Below are 21384 nucleotides of genomic sequence, written 5' to 3'. Positions count from 1 at the left end.
TTTTAATCCAAGTAGCTGAATCTGACTTGGTATTAGTCCTGTGCAGCAGAGCTCAGACTGGGGGAGAGATAAGCAGCACAAGGAGTGAATTAGTTGTGCAGAAACATGCTGACAGGAGGAGAGAGCAGAGCGAGATGAGCTTATCCGTCTGCTGCTTCTCCTTTCACTGTCCAATCACAGGCTGGAGGAGGGACAAGACCTATTGCAGTGTAAGTACCTGAATCGGACCTAGTATCAGTCCTGTGCAGCAAAGCTCAGACTGGGGCAGAGAGAAGCAGTAAAAGGAGCAAATTTGTTGTGCTGGAGTGTTTAAGTATGCTGATAGGTGAAGGGAGCAGAGTGACAGAGAAATGAGCTCTTTGTCGTGCTGCTTCTCCTTTCACTGTCCCATCACAGGCTTTGGGAGGGACAAGACGTGTAAGTGTTACTGAATTGCATCACAGAAAAATCAGGTCTCCTGTCCTCCCAGACAAGGCCGTGCTGCGTGACAGAGCTGTGTAAATCTTAGGACTGGATGGACACGAATGCACGTCCTTTGGCATGTAAATCAGCTCCCTTATATATATTTTATCTGTGTTTTTAGCTGTTTGCCTGGAGTTCACCTTTAAACCGTTCCTGCCAGCTCACATCAGCTTGCTTCCCAGCATCTCGATCATGTGATTGCTGTGATTGGCTCCCACAGCAGTCACATGATTGGGAACCTATCCTGCTGGCTGGAGACAGAGAGCTGCCAGTGACAGCTTGGTCAGTGTGCAGGGAGCACGCTCTCCGCACAGATCCTCGGACCCCCATTAAGGCCCACCCACTCCCGCGCTGCAAATATGCGGTACAGTGACGGGAAAAGGTAAAGGTACTACATAAGGCAGCGATGGATGTCTGTTGTTATAGCAGCTTCTGATTCACAGTCTTACTTGCTTCCAGTCATTTTACCAGGGCCAACTTTCTCTAATTCTGGTTTTATGTGGGTGGGGCCAAGCCTATAGAAGATCCTATTTTTGAGGCTACACTGAGCTGCACTGTGCATAGTTAAAGGTCAACTTTGGGATAAGCCAATATTGTCATGTGTATTCTTCTTGAATCTTGGTGTTCTTTGTGCTTCCTGTAGTAAAGACCAGTCACTGCTGCTCTCTCTATGTGCAGGGTGACTGGTCTTGTCTCCACCCCCTCCTGTAGTTTTCTGTAGTGGGTGAGGCCTTCTGGGCCCCTCCCACAGCTCTGCTCTCTGCACAGGCTATGTATAGCAAAGTGATGATGTCGCTACTACCTTTACAGGGCAATATCCGGGTCTGCAAAAGAGTTTGGTGCATTTCTGTCTCCTGTTACTTTTTAATGACTCCATGCTTGTATGGGACACCCAATGCTTGTATAGGATACCGCCTCCATGCTTGTATGGGAAACTCCATGCTGGAATAGGATGCTGGCTCCATGTTTGTATGGGACACACCATGCTTTTATGGGACACTAGCTCCATGCTTGTATGGGAAACTCTATGTGTGGATAGGACTCTGGAGCCACACTTGTATGGGACATATCATGCTTGTTTGCAACACTGGCGCAAACTTGTATGGGACACTGATTCCATGCTTGTATGGGACACTCCATGCTTGTATGAGACACTACCTCCATGCTTGTATGGGACACTGCTTCCATGCTTGTATGGGACACTCCATACTTGTATGAGACACTAGCTCCATGCTTGTATGGGACACCGGTTCCATGCTTGTATGGAACACTCCATACTTGTATGGGACACTCTATGCTTTTATGGTACACTGGCTGCATGATTGTATGGGACACTCCATGCTTGTATGGGGCACTGGCTCCATGCTTGTATGGGACACTCTATGCTTTTATGGTACACTGGCTGCATGATTGTATGGGACACTCCATGTTTGTATGGGACACTGGCTCCATGCTTGTATGGGACACTCCATGCTTGTATGGGACACTGGCTCCATGCTTGTGTGGGAAACTAGCTCCATGCTTGTATGTGACACTCCATGCTTGTATGGGACACTGGCTCCATGCTTGTATGGGACACTCTATGCTTGTATGGGACACTGGCTGCATGCTTGTATGGGACACTCCATGCTTGTATGGGATACTCCATGCTTGTATGGGACACTGGCTCCATGCTTGTATGGGACACTCCATGCTTGTATGGGACACTGGCTCCATGCTTGTATGGGACACTCCATGCTCGTATGGGACACTGGCTCCATACTTGTATGGGACGCTCCATGCTCGTATGGGACACTGGCTCCATGCTTGTATGGGACACTCCATGCTCGTATGGGACACTGGCTCCATGCTTGTATGGGACACTCCATGCTCGTATGGGACACTGGCTTCATGCTTGTATGGGACACTCCATGCTTTTATGGGACACTGGCTCCATGCTTGTATGGGACACTCCATGCTTGTATGGGACACTGGCTCCATGCTTGTATGGGACACTCCATGCTCGTATGGGACACTGGCTCCATGCTTGTATGGGACACACCTGAATAAGAGTTGTGAATAGGAGGGTAAATCTAAATGAGAAAATACTATAATCTTATACTATTTTATTTTATAATATATATTTTATATTGCAATCCTCATGTATCATTTATAGAATTCCCAGTATTCCCTCTTTGTCGGTAATACATCCTTGCTCTCAAGACACAATGCTATCCACACTTTTTGTATGAATTACCAACATATGTACCTAACAGCAATTCTCTTAGCCTCTCTGCTCTGAAAATCTGAAATTGAAAGGAACGCTATCATCCAAAATAATAAAAAAAAGAATCTAATATGTACTTGGATAGAACTGTATCTACTTGGTCAGGTCTGCATGCCTTTTTTTGATAATATTCTGTCCTCCATAAGACATTAAGAACCGTCCCCCGTTTGTGCTGTTGTTTTCCAGTCATCTGAAGAAAGAAACTGACAAAACCCTGTAGTGAAGTCCCGGGGTCGGAGGTCATCTCACAGCTTGCAGGCATCTGACTGGACAAGGCAAGATGACTTCAGAGCTCCTGAGATATGACCCTGGTCCTCGCCGAGGGGCAAATATTTCATGTGACCAAAAACCAACACCCAAGATATGCAGACTGGCAGCAGGGGAGTTCAGAGAGGCTTTTACTAAAAGGACAAACTCTAAACAACCACTCCCCCCACCCCGATGGGAGCCCCAACCTACCCTGATGCACTATGTGACCTGCCCCATGGCACTTTGGAGTGAGACAAGCTACAAACAATTGGCTGCCATGCCAAAAAAGAGAATGCTGCTCTATGAGATACAGATGCCCTGCTGTAAGGAGACAGCCCTTGGGTGACCTATTGCTTCCCGAGACCCCTCTCCCTTCCTGAATCGTGAAAATGGGACATCCTTGTGACAGTTATAACGCACTACGACATTCAGAGACACACAGGAAGCACACTGTGAGAACTTGCGCAGAGAGACAGCGAAAACTCTTGAAGAAAAGAAGCACTTGTGACCTGGGGGGAGAAATCTTCTAGAAGGGAAGGACTCCCAGGGAAAGAGTAACTGTGAGACTCCTCAAGTGAGGCCGAGAGGCTCCCGCTGACCAAGCGACGCTCTACACCAGAGGGGACATGCAATTGTAGAGAGCGATGGCCTGCCCCATGATCCTGACATCTCATGGACCGTATTTTTTTTGTATGTAACGTGTCACTAATGGTGTGTTTGGCTGTGTGTGACAGAAGCTTCACACTCTCCTCCTGGTGACGTGTGTGTAATTAGAAGACCGCGTGTACCGGTTGTGGCACTTGTATGTGGTTGGTGGTTAGATTCATCTGAAACATGCCCTTCTTGGGGAAGCCCACCAAGGAAAGCCAATGAACCAATGTACCTACTGGTCAGTTGTAGTAGGCACTGAGCCATTCACTAAGGACCCATCCAGACCTGTCCATTCTGGTGCATTGCGTTAATGTGTGTTGGGCTAAAGCTGGAATCCCAGGGAAAAGAAAAATCTGGGGTGAGCCCCGCAGCAAGGGGTAAATGCTTGTTGATGCCTAGGGTTCCTCATCCCTCTTTTCCCCAGCAGCTGGTGCTTTCCTCTTCTACCTGAAACTCCAGGTTGTTGGCAGTGTTTCGACATCCTCGCGTACAATGAAGGCCAATTGGCCCTGCATTGTACTTGATGACGTCAGAGTGCCTGCAATTGCTGGAGTGCCTTAGAGAGGAGGCTGCGGGGGCAGTTGCATAGCTTGGAGGGAGCCTGTGGGAGTGATGTATTAGGTACTGTAAATTAAGCCTAGTTTGCAGTTGATTGGTAAAAACATGCCGTGGTTGTAATGCTTTGTATTGCAGCAAAAATACCACCTCCCCCCCCCCCCCATTTAGGTTTGCACAGGAGGTTCTCCCCTTCTAAAGGGGTCTCCCTTCGGGGGAGCTCCACCTAGTAATTGGGTACGCCTTGCTTCAGCAGGCCTCCCAAAGAGAGGGAGTCCTTCTAGATTTGGCTGGGTGGGTCACGAGTACCCCAGTCCTTGTCAGGAGCTTTGCAAATCAGGGGATCAGGGCCAGGGTCCTTTATCTTTGGAGGAGGCTCATGTGTGCATTTTTTTGTATGCTCCCTTTTTTTATCCACCTGGTGTTGTTTCGAGTGTGCGGAGCTTAAAAGAAAAACAGAGTAAAAGGCAGTACCACCACCAAACAGAACCTATTCAAGTAAATAGGGCCGCACTGCCACCACAAGTCAAATGCTAGGCTCAGAAATTTAAAAATGGGTATCTGTGAGGCAACAGTATTGCCTGAATACCAGTCAGCACTGCTGGGGCAAGTGAAAACAAGCCCTTAAAGTCCTTTTACTGCTACTCGAGGCATGAACCAGAATTAAACCCGTGTAGTATGTAGAGAGCTCCAACGCAAAGGTGGACTTTTCTTTTCCTTGGGCTTCAGCTATAAGGAAGCCCATTCAAATGACTGGGCTGGCAACACACTATAATGGACCAGGAACTGGACATTTTTTCCGACACTATGGACTATAACGCACAACGCATCTCACAGGTGTGTTATGTTAATCCGTGGGGTGCCATTGACAATGAGTTGCGTTGCGTTGATGTGCAATTGGCAATGAAGGTCATTGCAATGTGTTAAAGTGCCGTCTGGCAACACACCACACTAGAAAGGTCTGGATGGGCCTTGAAACTGGAGAAAGCAAAAATTACATTTGTTTTAACAGGTTTTTTCCCCACTTTGTGCTCATTATCTTCATCATATTACTGCATATGTTCATCATATTACAACAGTCTTTCCAAAGTATAGCTGAAAAATAACATCCGGTTGGCTTCCCTGCTGCTTCCAAGTTGTCTAAGCCAATGCAGTTTGATGGATCTACAAAGCCCTCTTCAAATGGCAGCTTGCCGTCACTTGGGGGTATTTTACATAAACTCCTGCCTCCTGCTAGCTCACTTTTAAGACATCTTCACCACTTTGCCAAACATACATCATCTACATCAGAGGTCTCCAAACTGCAGCCCACGGGCTGGATGTGACCCTTTGCATGCCTTTATCCAGCCGTTGGGGCAATATTCCTTCCACTGATACGTGGAACTATTCCTCCCACTGACACCATTGATAGGGCACTATTACTCCTACGGACACCAATGATAGGGCACTATTCTTCCCACTGACAACAATGATGGGGCTCTATTCCTTCTACTGACACCAATGATGGGGCACTATTCCTCCCACTGCCACCAATGATGGGGCACTATTCCTTCCACTGACACCAATGATGGGGCACTAGTCCTCCCACTGACACAAATGATAAGACACTATTCCTCCCACTGACACAAATGATGGGGCACTATTCCTCCCACTGGTACCAACAACGGGGCACTATTCTTCCCACTGACACCAATGATGGGGCACTATTTCTCTCATTGATACCAATGATCGGGCACTATTCCTCCCACTAATACCAATGATGGGGCACTATTCCTCCCACTGATATCAATGATGGAGCACTATTCCTCCCACTGATACCAATGATGGGACACTGTTCCTCCCACTGACACAAACGATGAGGCACTATTTCTCTCATTGATACCAATGATGGGGCACTATTCCTCCCACTGATACCAATGATGGGGCACTAATCCTCCCACTGATACCAATGATGGGGCACTATTCCTCCCACTGACACCAATGATGGGACACTATTCCTCCCACTGACACCAATGATGGGGCACTATTCCTCCCACTGATACCAATGATGGGGCACTATTTCTCTCATTGATACCAATGATGGGGCACTATTCCTTCCACTGACACCAATGATGGAGCACTATTCCTCTTACTGACACCAATGATGGGACACTATTCTTTCCACTGACACCAATTATGGGGCACTATGCCTCGCATTGATACTCATAATGGGATGCTATTCTTTCCACTGACATCAATTATTGAGCACTATGCCTCCCACTGATACCAACATTTCGATGTTTTCTACTCCTAATGGCCACAGGTCAGCCCTCCTAAAATTTGAAGGGCAGTAAACTGGAACTTTGCTTAGAAATTTGGAGACCCTTTGGTCTACATTAAAGAAGATCTACGCCCTAACCTGCTAACATTGAGTTTGCCAAAGCACCAACTGTCCAAGATATAGACTTCCTGACACCAAGGATGGGATTGTATAACTAGAACATGGTGATTCTACAATGTTCACACCTCCCATCCTGTTCTTGGACAATCAACATCTGCCTTAACACTTTCCATGGTGATTGGAATAAGGTGTGGATGTAAATGTTGGGGTATGTCCCTAACTTTCATTAGAACTGAGGAAGTGGCTTAGATAAGCAACAAAATACCTTCAACATACAGAACAAATCTAGTTGAATGTGACTAACTACTACTAGATATACTATGATATGGATAAGTGTAAGCAGCATCTCTCTCCCGTAGTGATGAATAGCAGTTCAAGCCAATTTTCCTGATTTGTGATGTGGCAGTGCAACTATTTTGGACAGTCATGGCTATGGTTGCCATGTTTTCTGGAGAAAATAGCTTCCCTATGATCTCTTTCCTATTAAAGAACTTCACCCCTGAGAGGCCGTCACCTACTTAAATACTTACTTTCAGTCCTGCTCTGAAGTTTTCCATCGTGAGGTCCTACCCAACACCACACAGCCTTTGCAGAAATAAGTCCATCTCCTACTGCACATGTGCACCTCTTGGACCTTTGATTCCTATGGTTGTTCCTTTTCCATAATGGGCCCCAACCATTGTACAGCAGTAGCCATGGGAATGGATGAGGCTAGAGGCAAGCGTGCTGATTGTGGCTAAGACTTTTAGCAAAGGTTGTGCAGTCATGGGCAGGGCCACCCAGTAAAGTACAGTTGAAGGTATTTGTGCTACCAACTCAAGCCATCTACCTAACCAATGGTTGTCAACGTATGAGCTAAAGGGGTGCTCAATAGTGGCCCCTGACATCACCAAAGGGCCCCACATAATGTTCAATATATGTAATGCTTTGGAGGATTGTCAGAGACTGTAAACTTGATAGAGGAAATGAAGGTCGGAAAGTGTGGACAGGATACATTGTTGGTTGGGGATATGCTGCAGAAGACAATATGAAACTGGGAACATGTTACATAAATCACCCTAATCAATGTTCTCTCTTGAGGTCTGAGAGCTGCACATCACATACCAACGGGCTGCATGCATGAATGAGCACCAATAGGACTGCTGTTAGGGCTCCATACAGCCAACCTGACAGCCTCCTCCCCCCCAAAAAAAACAAAACTATGCTTCAGATATTATGCAACAGTGAGTGATTGGTACCAATCGCTCATTGTGTTCATTCAGGAAAGGAAGGGGCTGGTTAACGTGACATATTTAATGGACCCTTACCCTCTCTCCATCCTGAAGGATCCTATTGTGTGCTTGCAGCTATCAGTGGGAAGGAGTGGAAGGAAGCTGACAGTATTGTGGGAGTGGGGGCACACAGGGAGGTCTGGGCAGCAAAAGGAAACATATGGTGCCTAGGGAGGGGTGCACCGGAGGCAATTACTGGAACCGATCCCCTGTATGGCCCTCTCTGCAGCAGCTGAAAGCCAGCAGGAGGGAGGGAGAGTAGAAGAAGACAGTTTTCAGCTGCTGCAGAGAAAGCCATACAGGGGATGAGTTCCATTAACTGCCCGCCCACCCCCCTCCTATACCAATCACCGATCACTGCCCACATCTGAGTCACCTAGCTGCTTGGGCCCCGTACAGGAAGACTGGTGATACCCCCTTTTTCCATCGCCCTCGGCTCCAGGAACCTAAACACTTAACTTCCTTTGAGTCAATTTTAAAACCCGAGGTCTACTTTCATGAAATGGTGACCCTAAACATTGACAAGCTGGTGATTGTATGGTGTAAAAAAACGTATAAATAGAAAACTTGAGTCTGAGACGATGCACACAACCACCCTGATGAAATTAACTTCACATCAGAGGTCCCCCAACATAAAAGAGGTCCCCCCATCACATCAGAGGTTCCCCTATCACATCAGAAGCCCCTTTCACATGAGAGGACCCCCCTTCACATCAGAGGTCCCTCCATCACAGCAGAAGTCCCCTTCACATCAGAGGTCCCTCCATCACAGCAGAAGCCCCTTTCACATGAGAGGACCCCCCTTCACATCAGAAGTCCCCTTCACATCAGAGGTCCCTCCATCACAGCAGAGGTCCCCCCTTCACATCAGATATCTCCTTATCATTTCAAAGGTCCCCCATCACATTAGAGGTCCCCCATCACATTAGAAGCCCCCTTTACATCAGAGGTCTCCTTATCACATCATAGTCCACCTCATTAGTACAGTGTCAGTGCTTTTTTTAGCACTGATCACTGTATTGGTGTCACTCGGGTGTCAATGACACCAAGTTAGCTCCCCCCCAGTGTCAGAATGTCCGCCGCAGTCCCGCTAAAAGTCGCTAATCGCCGTCATTATTAGTAGAAAAAAAAAATCCCAGTATCTATACCGCCATTTGTAAACGCTATAACTTTCACGTAAACCAATTAATTTACACGTATCGGGATTTTTCTTAGCAAAGACACGGAGCAGAATACATTTTGGCCTAAATTTATGATGAAATATAGCAAATAGTCCAAAATATTGTTTTTTTCTCACAATTGTCGGTCTTTTTTTTGCTTATAACGCAAAAAATAAAAAACGCACATGTGATATTATACCACCAAAAGAACGATCTATTCGTGGGGAAAAAAGGACGTAAATTAAATTTGGGTGCAGCGTTGCATGACCGCGCAATTGTCAGTTAAAATAACGCAGTGCCGGAACGCAAAAAATGGCCTGGTCATGAAGGGGGGGAATCCTCTGGAGGGCAAGTGGTTAAGGCTGGTTTTACATTGAGCACAATATATTTTCGCACCATTCATAGGCATCCTTTTAGGATGACTTTCAATGCAACTTCACACCCAAGTATAGTTCATACCAGGGGTGGACTGACAACTCATGGGGCCCCCGCGCAATAGGGGATCATGGGGCCCCTGTGTCCTCACCCACACTCAAACCACACCCAAAAAAGCCTATGAAAGGTACCAGGGGCATCTCATGGGGCCCCCTACTGACCCTGGGCCCACGGGCAGTGCCCGAGTACCCAAATGGTCAGTCCGCCATTTCATACTACCAGTTTTAGGGTACCTCAAAGCAAATCTATGACACCATCGGACTTTCCTTGGCACGAAAATTGCAGAACTTGTGAATGGCTCGATCAACTACATAAAAAAAGAAACTAAGTTCCTCTTCCAAAGTGCCAGTTATCACCATTGAATATTATACTTTGCACATGAAGTCAAGCCAACACCTTCACCTCCTTTTTTTTTCCGGCATGTGTGTATATACAGAATAAGTGGATACATATATATCTGTATGTGTGTGTATACATTGTACATAGTGTGTGTGCGCATTCTCCTTCAACACTGAATGTGTGTGTGTATGACTGCGAGCGTTCAATCCTTGTATATAATGGTGCGTGCAACCTGTGGCTAAAAAAAAAAAAAATACATATGTTTGAGTATATGTATTGGTTTCTGTATATACCAGGGACGTGTCCAATGGTGGAAATACTTACTTGTATTTGTACACAAATTCCACAGTGTCTGCATATCTGATCTGTGAGTATATATGTGTATATTAACGCCACAATATATATTCTGTATGAGTGAATGGTCCTAAATACCAGTGTATATAGCTTTAAGATACAGAGCACTTGGAATGGGGAGCCATTGACTTAAAGTGCAGTCCACCTAAAACTGACATTTTTGGTTTTGGGTGAAGTCTGGCCAGCTATAGCCCTCTAGGTTCTTACAGGAAGCCATGGGCAAAAGTGACTCTGATTTGAGAAAAATCTGAAAATAGTGGTCAAAATCATTCTCTATCAAAAATGTCAGCCCTATTTTTTGAAACCGTGAATGTGGCAGGTAGACAATATATTATCCAGGATACAATAATGACGAAACATGTATGAGAGGACCTTGACTATGTCAACTGCTGTCCGGAGTAATAAGAAACTGACAAATTGGAAATGTTGTCTCATTGACTATCGTTCTTTAAGAGGTTAGGAGGACCAGCTACATCTGCCATCACCGCTGATATCCCTCCTTCTCTCTCCATTAACATGAACACAAACATTCAAGTGAGCCAAATGTTCCTGACTGTGAACTTGTTGGGCGAAAGGATTGCTAAAGGGTGGTCATCTTGCACATGCACGCTTGGTTGACTTTAGAGGTCTTTAAGCGACTTCCTCCATGAACAAGCCAAGTTTCCATCAAAAGTTTGGTCTACAGAGGTTGAGGCACACCGTAACACTGATGAGAGTGCTTTCAAGAGTCAACTTTAATTTATTTGGGTTATTCAAAAGTGTCCACCGCCCCTCTCTGTCGATTTCTCCACTGGCTTTCAAATAAAATTCAAAATACTAAAAAAATGCAAAGCCATCAACATCTCTGTCCTGAGCCACATTACAAACCCTCTCTCAAAAGACCTCCTGGCGTCTATTCCCTCAGCATCCCATGCCATGCTGATCTCTATGACTGCTCCAGAACGTATCCCATCCTATGGGACTCCCTACCCCAATCTGTCTTGATATCTCCTACCCTATCCATCTTTAAGCGATCCCTGAAAGCTCATCTTTTCAGTGCAACCTATCCTGGCTCCACCTAAAACCCTTCTCCATCAACTCATCCCTCACAGTCATTACCTTTTTATCATTTGCCCTTTCCTTTAGATTGTAGGCTCTCATGAGCAGGGCCCTCCACTTACAGGCAACACCACTTACCTGCCAGAAGTAAAACTTCTATCCAGCAACTTTGTTTTGAATCCAGTTAGATATGTTTTGCCGCACTGTCTAAGTCCTGATGAAGGTGCCCCCCGACATGCATTGACACCTTTTGCTTACTTATTGGTACTTGAGTTATTAATTTAGGACTTTGAACTCTTGAGATGACTGTTTGGCTCTCTACTGGGATTTCCAAGGTTGGGTGTCCCCCAGTGCTTGGGGGTTCCTTGCTTTTTGGCCAAGCCTATGCCAGTAGGCTCAACCAACGACTCCTTGCCACAGGTTAAAAATCTGCATCCTGCGCTTCACCTCCACCTAGACATGTGCATGCCGTAAATTTTTGTTTCGTTTCGGATGCATTTGTCCGTTGAAGAATTTCGTTTTGTCATATTCGTTATATTGTACTGATTGGGTTTGGAATTTATTTTGTATCTTCAGCATTCGTTTCCTATATTCGTTGGTTGGTGATTGGCGGATTTGAAAAATTTTGCAGTTTTTCTGGAAGATTGCTATATATTCAATATATTATTGAATCGAAATGGATTTGAATCGGAAGGATCCTATATTTTCAGAAGCCCACCAAGAGAAACGGCATGAGCTAATTGGACAATATCGACAGGCGTCGTGTACATCCAAATTAACGAATGCAACGAAATTCGGATCCATTCATAATCCGAATCCGAATTATCGAACAAATTTGAAAATTGAATTAATGTCCTCATGGGCCCGAACTACTATTGCATCATGTGATGTCATCCGATCTAAACAAACGCATTTGTTCATTTCATGATAACTTATTTCAGATTCATCGACATTCGTTACTATGTCCATTCAGAGTTTCAAACACATCCGAATTTCTGAAAATAAAATTTTCAACCAAAAATCAATTTGTAACGAAACGCACACGTCTACCCCCACCTCCCCTTGTGTTAATGCTAAAGTGACAGTCTGCATCATATTTGATTTTGCCCATAATTCCACTGTTTGTCCAATGGTGAGACGGAGGACTTTGTAGCTGCTAAAGCAGGTGGACCAAAAACCTGCGTTGTGCTAGGAATATATAAGGTTCCGCCGTGTGTTCCAGAAAGTTGGCATGCAGCCAAAACTGAAAAACATCTGTTTTGGGTGGACTGACCCTTTAAAAACGTCCACCAGACAAGCGCTCTGTGCGTATGTGTGTCACACGTATGCCTTGAGTATGTGTCCACACTCATGTGACCCTGTATGGTTGTCCAACGTGTGTTTTGTATGATACGTTTACTAATGGACCCAATTTCGGCACCACTTTGTAAGACTGGAGTATGCTCGTGCCTGTATGTATATATGAGATATCCAACTATAAGCGTGTGTATTTGTACATATATGTGTGAGTGAGAGGAGGAGAGTGAGAGCTTATGGAGATATAACTGTATAAATATATATGGATATTACACACCTCCATCACCTCCCCAAACCCCTCCCCTTTTATACTCTCCCCTCCTCCTGCGCCTTTGCACGATGACTCGCAGCCACCTGTGTGACACGCGGAGGAGAGCTGAAATAAAGTGAAAGGCACTTAGAAATCACGTGTTGATAGTATTTTGTCATACAAAATGGAAATCGTGACAAGGATGTCACACATCATTGGTTATAGAAGAAAATGTAACAGGTAACATGTAACGATATTTGTAAAATACGGCATATTCTTAAAGGGTAAGTCATTTCAAAACTGATATTACAGGATGTTGATGTGATGACTGGCCCATTGGCTTCTCATACCCGCTTGATGACTATGGCATTATGGATGGACCTTTACCATAAGCAAACCTATCACCCATTGTGAATATCTGAAACCAAATATGTGTTGTCTAAGAGCAGGCAGCACAGTGTCTACTATTGCCTTCTTTGTGTTCCTGCCAGCCCCTGCCAGCCCAACAAAGTGCTCCCAATGGACAGAGGGCCAGAGAATGGACAGGGCTTAGGATAGAAGCAGTGGACTTCAAAACGCAGCCTGTGGGCTGGATTTTGTCTTTTTCTTGCCTTTATTTGGCTTTGGGGCACTGTTCCTCCCACTGATTTGGGGCAATATTCCTCCCACTAACACACTGACATGAACAATGAAGCACTATTCCAGCCACTGACACCAATAATGGGGCACTGTTCCTCCCACTGATTTGGGGCAATATTCCTGCCACTAACACACTGACACCAATGACGAAGCACTATTCTTGCCATTGACACCAATAATGGGGCACTATTCCTCCCACTGGACAACCAGGCACTATTCATCCCAATGGCACTAACAATGGGGCACCATTATTTCCACTGACACCAATGATGGGGCACTATTCCTCCCACTGACACCAACGATGGAGCAGTATTCCTTCCACTGACACCAATGATGGTACACTATTCCACCCACTGATACCAACAACAGGACACTATTCATCCCAATGAACCCAACAATAGTGCACTTTCCTCGCACTGACACCAAAAATGGGACAGTATTCTTTCCACTGACACCAATGATGGGACACTATTCCTCCTACTGACACCAATTAAGGGACACTATAGTTCCTTCTGACACCAACAATGGGACACTATTCCATCCACTGCTACCAACCAATGACAGGGCACTATTCATCCCAATGGCACCAACAATTGGGGACTATTCATCCAATGAACCCAACAATGGCGCACTATGCCTCGTACTGACACTAACTATGAGCAGTATTTTTTCCACTGACACCCATGATGGGACACTATTCCACCTACTGACACCAACAATGGGCCACTATTCCTTCCACTGACACTGGTGATTGGACACTATCCCTCCCACTGATACAACCAACAACAGGGCATTTCTCATCCCAATGGCACCAACTATTGGGCACTATTCAGCCCAATGAACCCAACAATGGTGCACTATTCCTCCCACTGACAGAAACTATGGGTCAGTATTCTTTCCACTGACAGGACAATGATGGGACACTATTACTCCTACTGACACCAATGATGGGGCACTATTCTCACTGACACCAATGATGGGGTACTATTCTCACTGACACCAACAATAGGGCACTTGTCCTCCTCTTACTGACCACAAGTGCTATGTAATTTATTTACTCCTACTGATCACCAGGCCCGATATATTGTCTACTCCCATTGTCCGCAGTCCGGCCCCCCTAAAGTATGAAGGACAGTAAATTGGCATTTTGTTTAGAAAGTTTGGAGACCCCTGGCTGAAAGCAAGGTTTCAAGAAATTGAAAGCCAAAGCTTCTTACGGTGCCTGGTGGTATGTAGCACGTTTGAGACATTTACAGTGGATGAAAAGTACACTTTAAGTTATTTCAGCCACGCAAAAAAAAACACCTGGAAAAAACAAAAGGACCAGGGGCGGACTGACAACTCATGGGGCCCCCGGGCAATAGGGGATCATGGGGCCCTTGTGTCCTTGCCCAAACTCAAAAAAGCCTATGAAAAAGGTACCAGGGGCATCTCATGGGGCCCCCTACTGACCCCGGGCCCTCAGGCAGTGCCCGAGTTTCCAAATGGTCAGTCCGCCCCTGATAAGGACCTTAATGGGTTTCATAATGGCCATGGTTGGAAGGCAAGGTCAATGACAAGGATACCTTCCCATTAAAGCCTCCAGGGACAAAAAGAAACCAGTGAGTGAGTCAACCTACTGAGAACTGAAAAATTAGTTTTAGGTTGACTTGGCCCTCAATGAGTTACTATAAAATGATTCCCCCAAATTAGTAGCAAATAAGAAATCCTCCTGCTTCCTACCCGAGACCTATACAGTGGTCACCATCTCCAGTGCTCCTACCTCCATTTGAATTTGACACATGCAGCAGGCTGTGGATATGTTTGGCTTTAGAGAATAAAGCCAAATTCCCTTTGCTTTGCATATGTTGGGTACTTCTATTATTCTGCGTGGCCAGACCTGTCTTCACCTTTGTGTGTGCCCAATTTATACAATTTATAGACTCATCATTGCAGGCAAATAGGAAAGGGAAATAAAATGTTTGCATGCCAGAAGTAGTAACATTTACTGATGCGGGACCGGATTATTATAAGTGAACTTATCTTTTAAATATACAGGAAGTAGTGATGTCACTTATTCATTGTAAGTCATTCTAGTGATGTTTAACTTATATGTGGAAAAGTAGTGATGTCACTCACGTGTCATAGATCACAATATCATGTCTTCTGAAGAGTAATCATTTTACTCCTGTCAATTATCTAGAATGGTGATGTCACTCATGTCACCTGACTCAGTGTGAATGTGTTCTTTGATTAAACGCATAGTAACTCATACATCTAGTTTATTAGAGGGTTGGCCCAAACTGGACTGATTTTTCAATTTTGAGTGGATGCACTCCTTATATCTTTCTGACATAATATATGCACCTAAATTGAGGGGCATCACTTTCCCTCCTGGATTCTTTATTTTATGATATGGATTGTACAGCAGGAGGAGTGAGACTTCCTTGCATGCTTTTGTCGTGGTCACACTAAAATGCAGACCCATTAATTCCAGTGGAGAGTCCCTAGACAAATAAGGATGCATGGGGGGTGCACACTCACACCTGAAACATCAGTCTAGGATGGAGCTAACCCTGAGAGCACCTCATGCAAGCAACTTTGTTTCACATTGAAACTTGTGTAATATAAGGAATAATGTACCCCCTACAGTAAAATAAAAAGTATGCTTCAAGTTCTTGACCTGTAACTATCATGTTGTGGAATTTCTCCTGGACACCTAATATTACTCATCTATAGATGTAGACTGATGGCCCAACTTTGGCTAGCATTGTTTATGGCTAGAACATGTGTCAAATACAAGGCCCACGGGCCAAATCCGGCCTGCCATGCCGCTTCCTGAGGTTTCGCACCTCTCCTGCAGCTGCGACATCCACCTCATCTCCATCCCCACCTTCTCTCTGCAGTTGGTAGCAGAGGGGAGGACAGAACTCCTACAGATCCCACACCAGCCACAGCACCCCCTCGTCTCTACTTCCCCTGCCCTCAGCATTCAGCAGACTCTGACAGCTGACTCCAGACCTCTGGTCTTCCTCCAGATCCTGCATTTTCTGCTTCCCAGTATCACCCCCAGCTTCTTTCCGGCACCAGCACAAGGTAAGGGGAGTACACTGTGATGTAGTGGGAGGGTAGGGGACTTTTGTCAGTCAAAGTACCAACCTAAATCCAATTGAGAATCTGTGGCAAGACTTGAAAATTGCTGTTCCCAGATGTAGAAGCCAACATTCCGGGTGTTGGCTTTTTGAAGAAACAATAGCCAGCAAAACTCTGTCTTCTACCAAGAATGGTCAGCCAGAGGGTTTCTGTAGAGGTCATGGACTCCATTAGGAGAAATAACTGACTCCTGACACACCTGCAATTAACCTTCTCTCTGTGAGCACCTAGGTGACGTTTGGTAGTACATGGAGGTGTCATTCCATAAAACAGACTTCCCTTGTGCAGTGCAGCCATTCTGAACCAGGGTTTCAAGGGTTCTTTCAGAAGTTGCTAGAAGTTCCTTTGAGTTGTAGCTAATTGACCTTCCATTTGATGGTGCCTGCATAGTTCTGGGGCCAACACCACTTAGCAGAGACAGCTGCATAATACCAATGATCTTTTTAGTTGTCCATGAGTGGGTCATTCTTCCCACAGGCCACCAATGAAAGGGGCATTTTTTTCCCCCTAAACATTAATGAAGGCCTAAGGCCTTAAAATTATTTCACAGGTTCCTCTGGGGAAAAAAAAGGTTGACAACAGCTGCTGTAATGGTTTGCAGGAAGTTCGATTGCCAGAGTCCAGGCAACACACTGGAAACTGCCTACAATGGCTACCCCCCCCCCCCCCGCAAGACATTATTTGACCCATTATTAAGATTCCTGGGACTGGTAGATAGAGATGAAAGCCTAACAACACCATTGGCTTTTCCATTCCTTCCTTCTTGGATTGGTAACAAGCTTTGGGATGGGTGTTGAGGAGCACCACCCCAAAGTTTGTTATCCACTGTATATCCCCTTGGAGACTATCAGAGAGGTAGCAGCCCAGAGGCCGAAGAAGAAAATCTTTTCTACATTGCACTTTCACTGTCAACCTCTTTGAAGGAGGGCTCACTCTGGCTCAAATCCTAAAGCACTGATCTCCAGCTCCTATAGGTCCATTGCTATCTCACAAACATAAACACCAACTTCTCGGATTGGTGACAAAGATCAAAGATTTGAAGAATGAGAAGCATGGCTGAGATGCATCTTAAAATGGAAAATATATTTACAACGTTTCTTATGTTATCCTCATATTATTCAACTGGGGGCACATTATTCCTAGTATATTAATTTGGCCATATTGGTACAAGGCCTGTCCACCTGAAATTGATATATGGAGTGGACACTACAGAGTCTGAAAACCCACTGTCTGCTCTCTTTGAGACTCAAGTGGTGAGATCAGTGTCCAGTTTGTAAACTGGTTTTGAACGTTGAATTAGATGGCCCCACATCTCTAAAGTGGAGATTTCCTGGAGGAAAGGCTGCAACATCATCCACACCAGCAAGACAGTGAGGTCTCATTGGTCCAGTCAAGCACCACTCTAGAAACAGGTAAGTTGTTCTGTTGCCCTTTTAAATGATTTTGTTGCTAGCATGCTACTGGATACAGCAGGATAACTAGTGTGTAATATTGTTTCTCCTGGGGGATGATCATTATGAAGGCTTTTGTGCAACATAAGAGGTGCTAAGGTGATATGATGGTCAATTTGCAGTCACTCAAATTTCAACGCAAACTAACTCCTAACTAGGGTGACACATTTTCTTAGAAAGGAACACTGGCCTTATGATCATATTTATGTTAATAAGATTGACACGCCCCAAGTGCAGAATACTCGACAGTGGCAGTCCTACCCCAAAAACTCTTAGTTTCTGTTAAGACTTTAATAGCACTATAAACATCAAGGGCAAATTATATTTGGTCTTCTGAGGTCAGGTGGCCTTGCCATAACTGCTCCTTGGCCTACGCCGTCAGGGGGCCCTCCCCTAACTGGTACTGGACCTCTGAAGTCAGGTGCCTCGCCATGCCTGCTCCTGGGCCTCAGAGATCAAGAAGCCCCGATGTGACTGCTCCTAGATCTCTGAGGTCAGGGGGCCCACCATTATTGCTTCTTGGTCTTTGAGGTTAGGAGGCCTTACCATGACTGCTTCTGTGCCTATAACGTTGCTATGACTGCTCTGTCTCCTTGTCAGCTGTGCATAAACATTCATGTGATAAATAAATCCAAGATGTCTTCTGAGGTCAGGTTGCCTTGCCATGACTACTACTGGACCTTCAAGGTCAGGTGCCTGCCATGGCTGCTCCTAGATCTCTAAGGTCAAGGGGATGTGTCATTCCTGCTCCACAGCCTCTGAGATCAGGGGTCCCTTTTATGACAGCTCCTGGGCCTCTGAAGTCAGTGAGCCCTGCTATAACTACTCATGGGCCTCTTAGATCAGGGAGGACTCACTGCATCTGTCCTGGGCCTCTGGGATAAGAGGGTCCTGCCATCACAGTTTCTGGGCCAATGAGGCCAGTGGGCCCTGATATAACTACTCCTGGGGCTCTTAGATCAGGGAGCACCTATAATGTTTGCTCCTGGGCCTTTGAAGTCAGAGGGCTCAGCCGTGACTACTCCTGGGCCTCTGAAATCAGTGGGCCTTGCCGTAACTGCTCCTGGGGCTTGGAGATCAGGGAGGGCCCACCATGTCTGTTTCTGAGCCTCTAAGATCAGAGGGCCTATAAGGTCAGGTCATGATTGCCACTAAATCCCTGAAGTCAGAGGTCCCTACCATGACTGCTGATGGGCCACTGATGTAAGGGACCCCCTACGGCTGCTCTTTCTCCTTACCAGTTGTGTATAGACATCAAAGGTAAGTTATGACTGAAACCAAGAGGTCTGAGGTGCGCCCCATCACGTCTGCTCCCGGGTCTCTGAGATCTGAAGTCTGCGCTATGACTGCTTCTTGGCCTCTGAGGTCAGTGAGCCCTGCCATAACTACTCCTGAGGCTCTGAAATCAGAGAGGACCCACCATGTCTGCTCCTGGACCTCTGAAATTAGGGAGAACTGCCATGATTGTCACTGAATCCCTGAGGTCAGGGTGCCCTGCTAATACTTCCCATCATCCTCTGAAACGTGAATCTAAGGTGGACCCTCACCTTCATATATTGACCTAAATGTTATAATAGGTCAAATAGCACATTTTCCCCTTCAGCTGGGGGCCACCATAATCCTCTCACTGGTCCTGGCTTTCCTCTTTTATCCACTGATTTTTGGGGTCTGTCAGGGACCCCTGAGGAAGTCACTTGACTCGTTACGAGAGCTGGAGAGTCAGTAGTGCAGCGTTCCGCTGAGTGTTTGCGGTCCAAGCCACTTCTAATTGTTTGTCATGCGATGTTCTTCTGGGATAATGTGAGTCAATACTTTTAATAAAAACTGTGGTTTTAATAATACTGCGTTATGAAGGCGTTTATGTGGTTTAAGTTTGATCTACAGAGCTCAGTATGGTTGACATAGTGAAGGCATTAAAGATACAGACACCCCTAAAATCGATGGATAAAAGAGGAAAGCCAGGACCAGTGAGAGGATTATGGTCGCCCCAACTGAAGGGGAAAACGTGCTATTTGACCTATTATAACATTTAGGTCAATATATGAAGGTTTATTCTGTTGTATTGTTTTTGAAATGTGATGAACACACATTTTAGTGTCTGCAGCAGCTCTGGCACTTAACACATATATTATTTAGATTAGAGGCAGTGCACAATTAATATTCATTATTTTTGTACTCTACCATGACTGCTACTTGGCCTTTGAAGCCTTTGGAGTCAGTGGGCTCCTCCGTGACTTCTGGACCTATGGGTTTAGGGAGCGCTGCCATGATTGCCACTGAATCCCTGAAGTCAGGGGGCCCTACCATAGGCCCTACCATATCTGCTCCTGGACCTATAAGGTCAGGGAGCCCTAACATGACTGCTCCTGGACCACTGATGTTAGAGCCCCACTATGGCTGTTCTACCCATTTACCACCTGCATATAGACAACAACCGTAAGTGATGAATGAAATCAAGAAGTCCCCTAAGGTCAATGAGCCGTCCCATGACTGCTCCTGGACCTCTGATATCAGTGGGCCCTGCCATGACTGTTCCTGGACCTCTGATATCAGGGGGCCTGCCATGAATGCTCCTTGACCTCTGATCTGGTGAAACCCAGCCATGACTGTTCCTGGGCCTCTGAGGTCACTGGGCCCCGTCATGACTGCTCCTGGACCTCTGATATCAGGGGGCCTGCCATGAATGCTCCTTGACCTCTGATCTGGTGAAACCCAGCCATGACTGTTCCTGGGCCTCTGAGGTCACTGGGCCCCGTCATGACTGCTCCTGGACCTCTGATATCAGGGGGCCCTGCCATGAATGCTCCTTGACCTCTGATCTGGTGGAACCCAGCCATGACTGTTCCTGGGCCTCTGAGGTCACTGGGCCTCGTCATGACTGCTCCTGGACCTCTGATATCAGGGGGTCGTGCCATGAATTATTATTATACAGGATTTATGGCGCCAACAGTTTGCTCAGCGCTTTACAATATAACGGGAGACAATACAGCAGCAATACAGTTCAATACAAGAGGGATAGGAGGGCCTGATCCTTGGAGCTTACAATCTAGGAGCTCCTTGACCTCTGATCTGGTGGAACCCCGCCATCACTGCACCTGGACCTCTGATAGCAGGGGGCCCCAACATCATTGCTCCTGGACCTCTGATATGAGGGAGCCTCGCCATGACTGCAGGACCTCTGATAGCAGGGGGCCCCGTCATGATTGCTTCTGGACCTCTGATAGCAGGAAGCCTCACCATTATTGCTCCTAAGCCACTAAGGTCAGTGGGCCACTCCATGACTGTTCCCTGACCTCTGCTATCAGGGGGCCCCGCCATGACTGCTCTTGGGCCTCTGAGGTCCAGAGGCCTGTCAGTACTAAGCCTCCTCGCCATCTTGGTGCTGATATTTTGCTCTATACACTGGCAATTTTTATTCACTGCTGATGATCGGCCAGCGATGATCATCACACACAC

General features: G+C 46.0%; 1 protein-coding gene across 2 annotated transcripts in view; it reads left to right on the top strand.

Annotated features, from left to right (window-relative positions):
• Positions 1-12860, top strand: part of ATN1 (atrophin 1) — a 72964-nt gene extending 60104 nt beyond the window's left edge. Inside the window, exon 10 of one of the 2 annotated variants that reach the window (XM_089662935.1) lies at positions 11737-12860. In XM_089662935.1, the coding sequence (XP_089519061.1) occupies positions 11737-11779 (43 nt within the window). In that variant the 3' untranslated portion in view covers positions 11780-12860. Of the gene's footprint in view, positions 1-2914; positions 10547-11736 lie in introns of those variants that run through there. The other variant, XM_089662936.1, reaches the window with a different exon arrangement.
• Positions 12861-21384: the final 8524 nt, after the last annotated feature.

This window comes from Staurois parvus, unplaced genomic scaffold (assembly GCF_062004578.1).
Source record: "Staurois parvus isolate SC_StPar_1 unplaced genomic scaffold, SC_StPar_1.0 ptg001590l, whole genome shotgun sequence".
Taxonomy (NCBI): Eukaryota; Metazoa; Chordata; class Amphibia; order Anura; family Ranidae; genus Staurois; species Staurois parvus.
The sequence above is the reverse complement of the archived record's forward strand: the minus strand, read 5'-3'. Positions and strand labels throughout refer to the sequence as shown.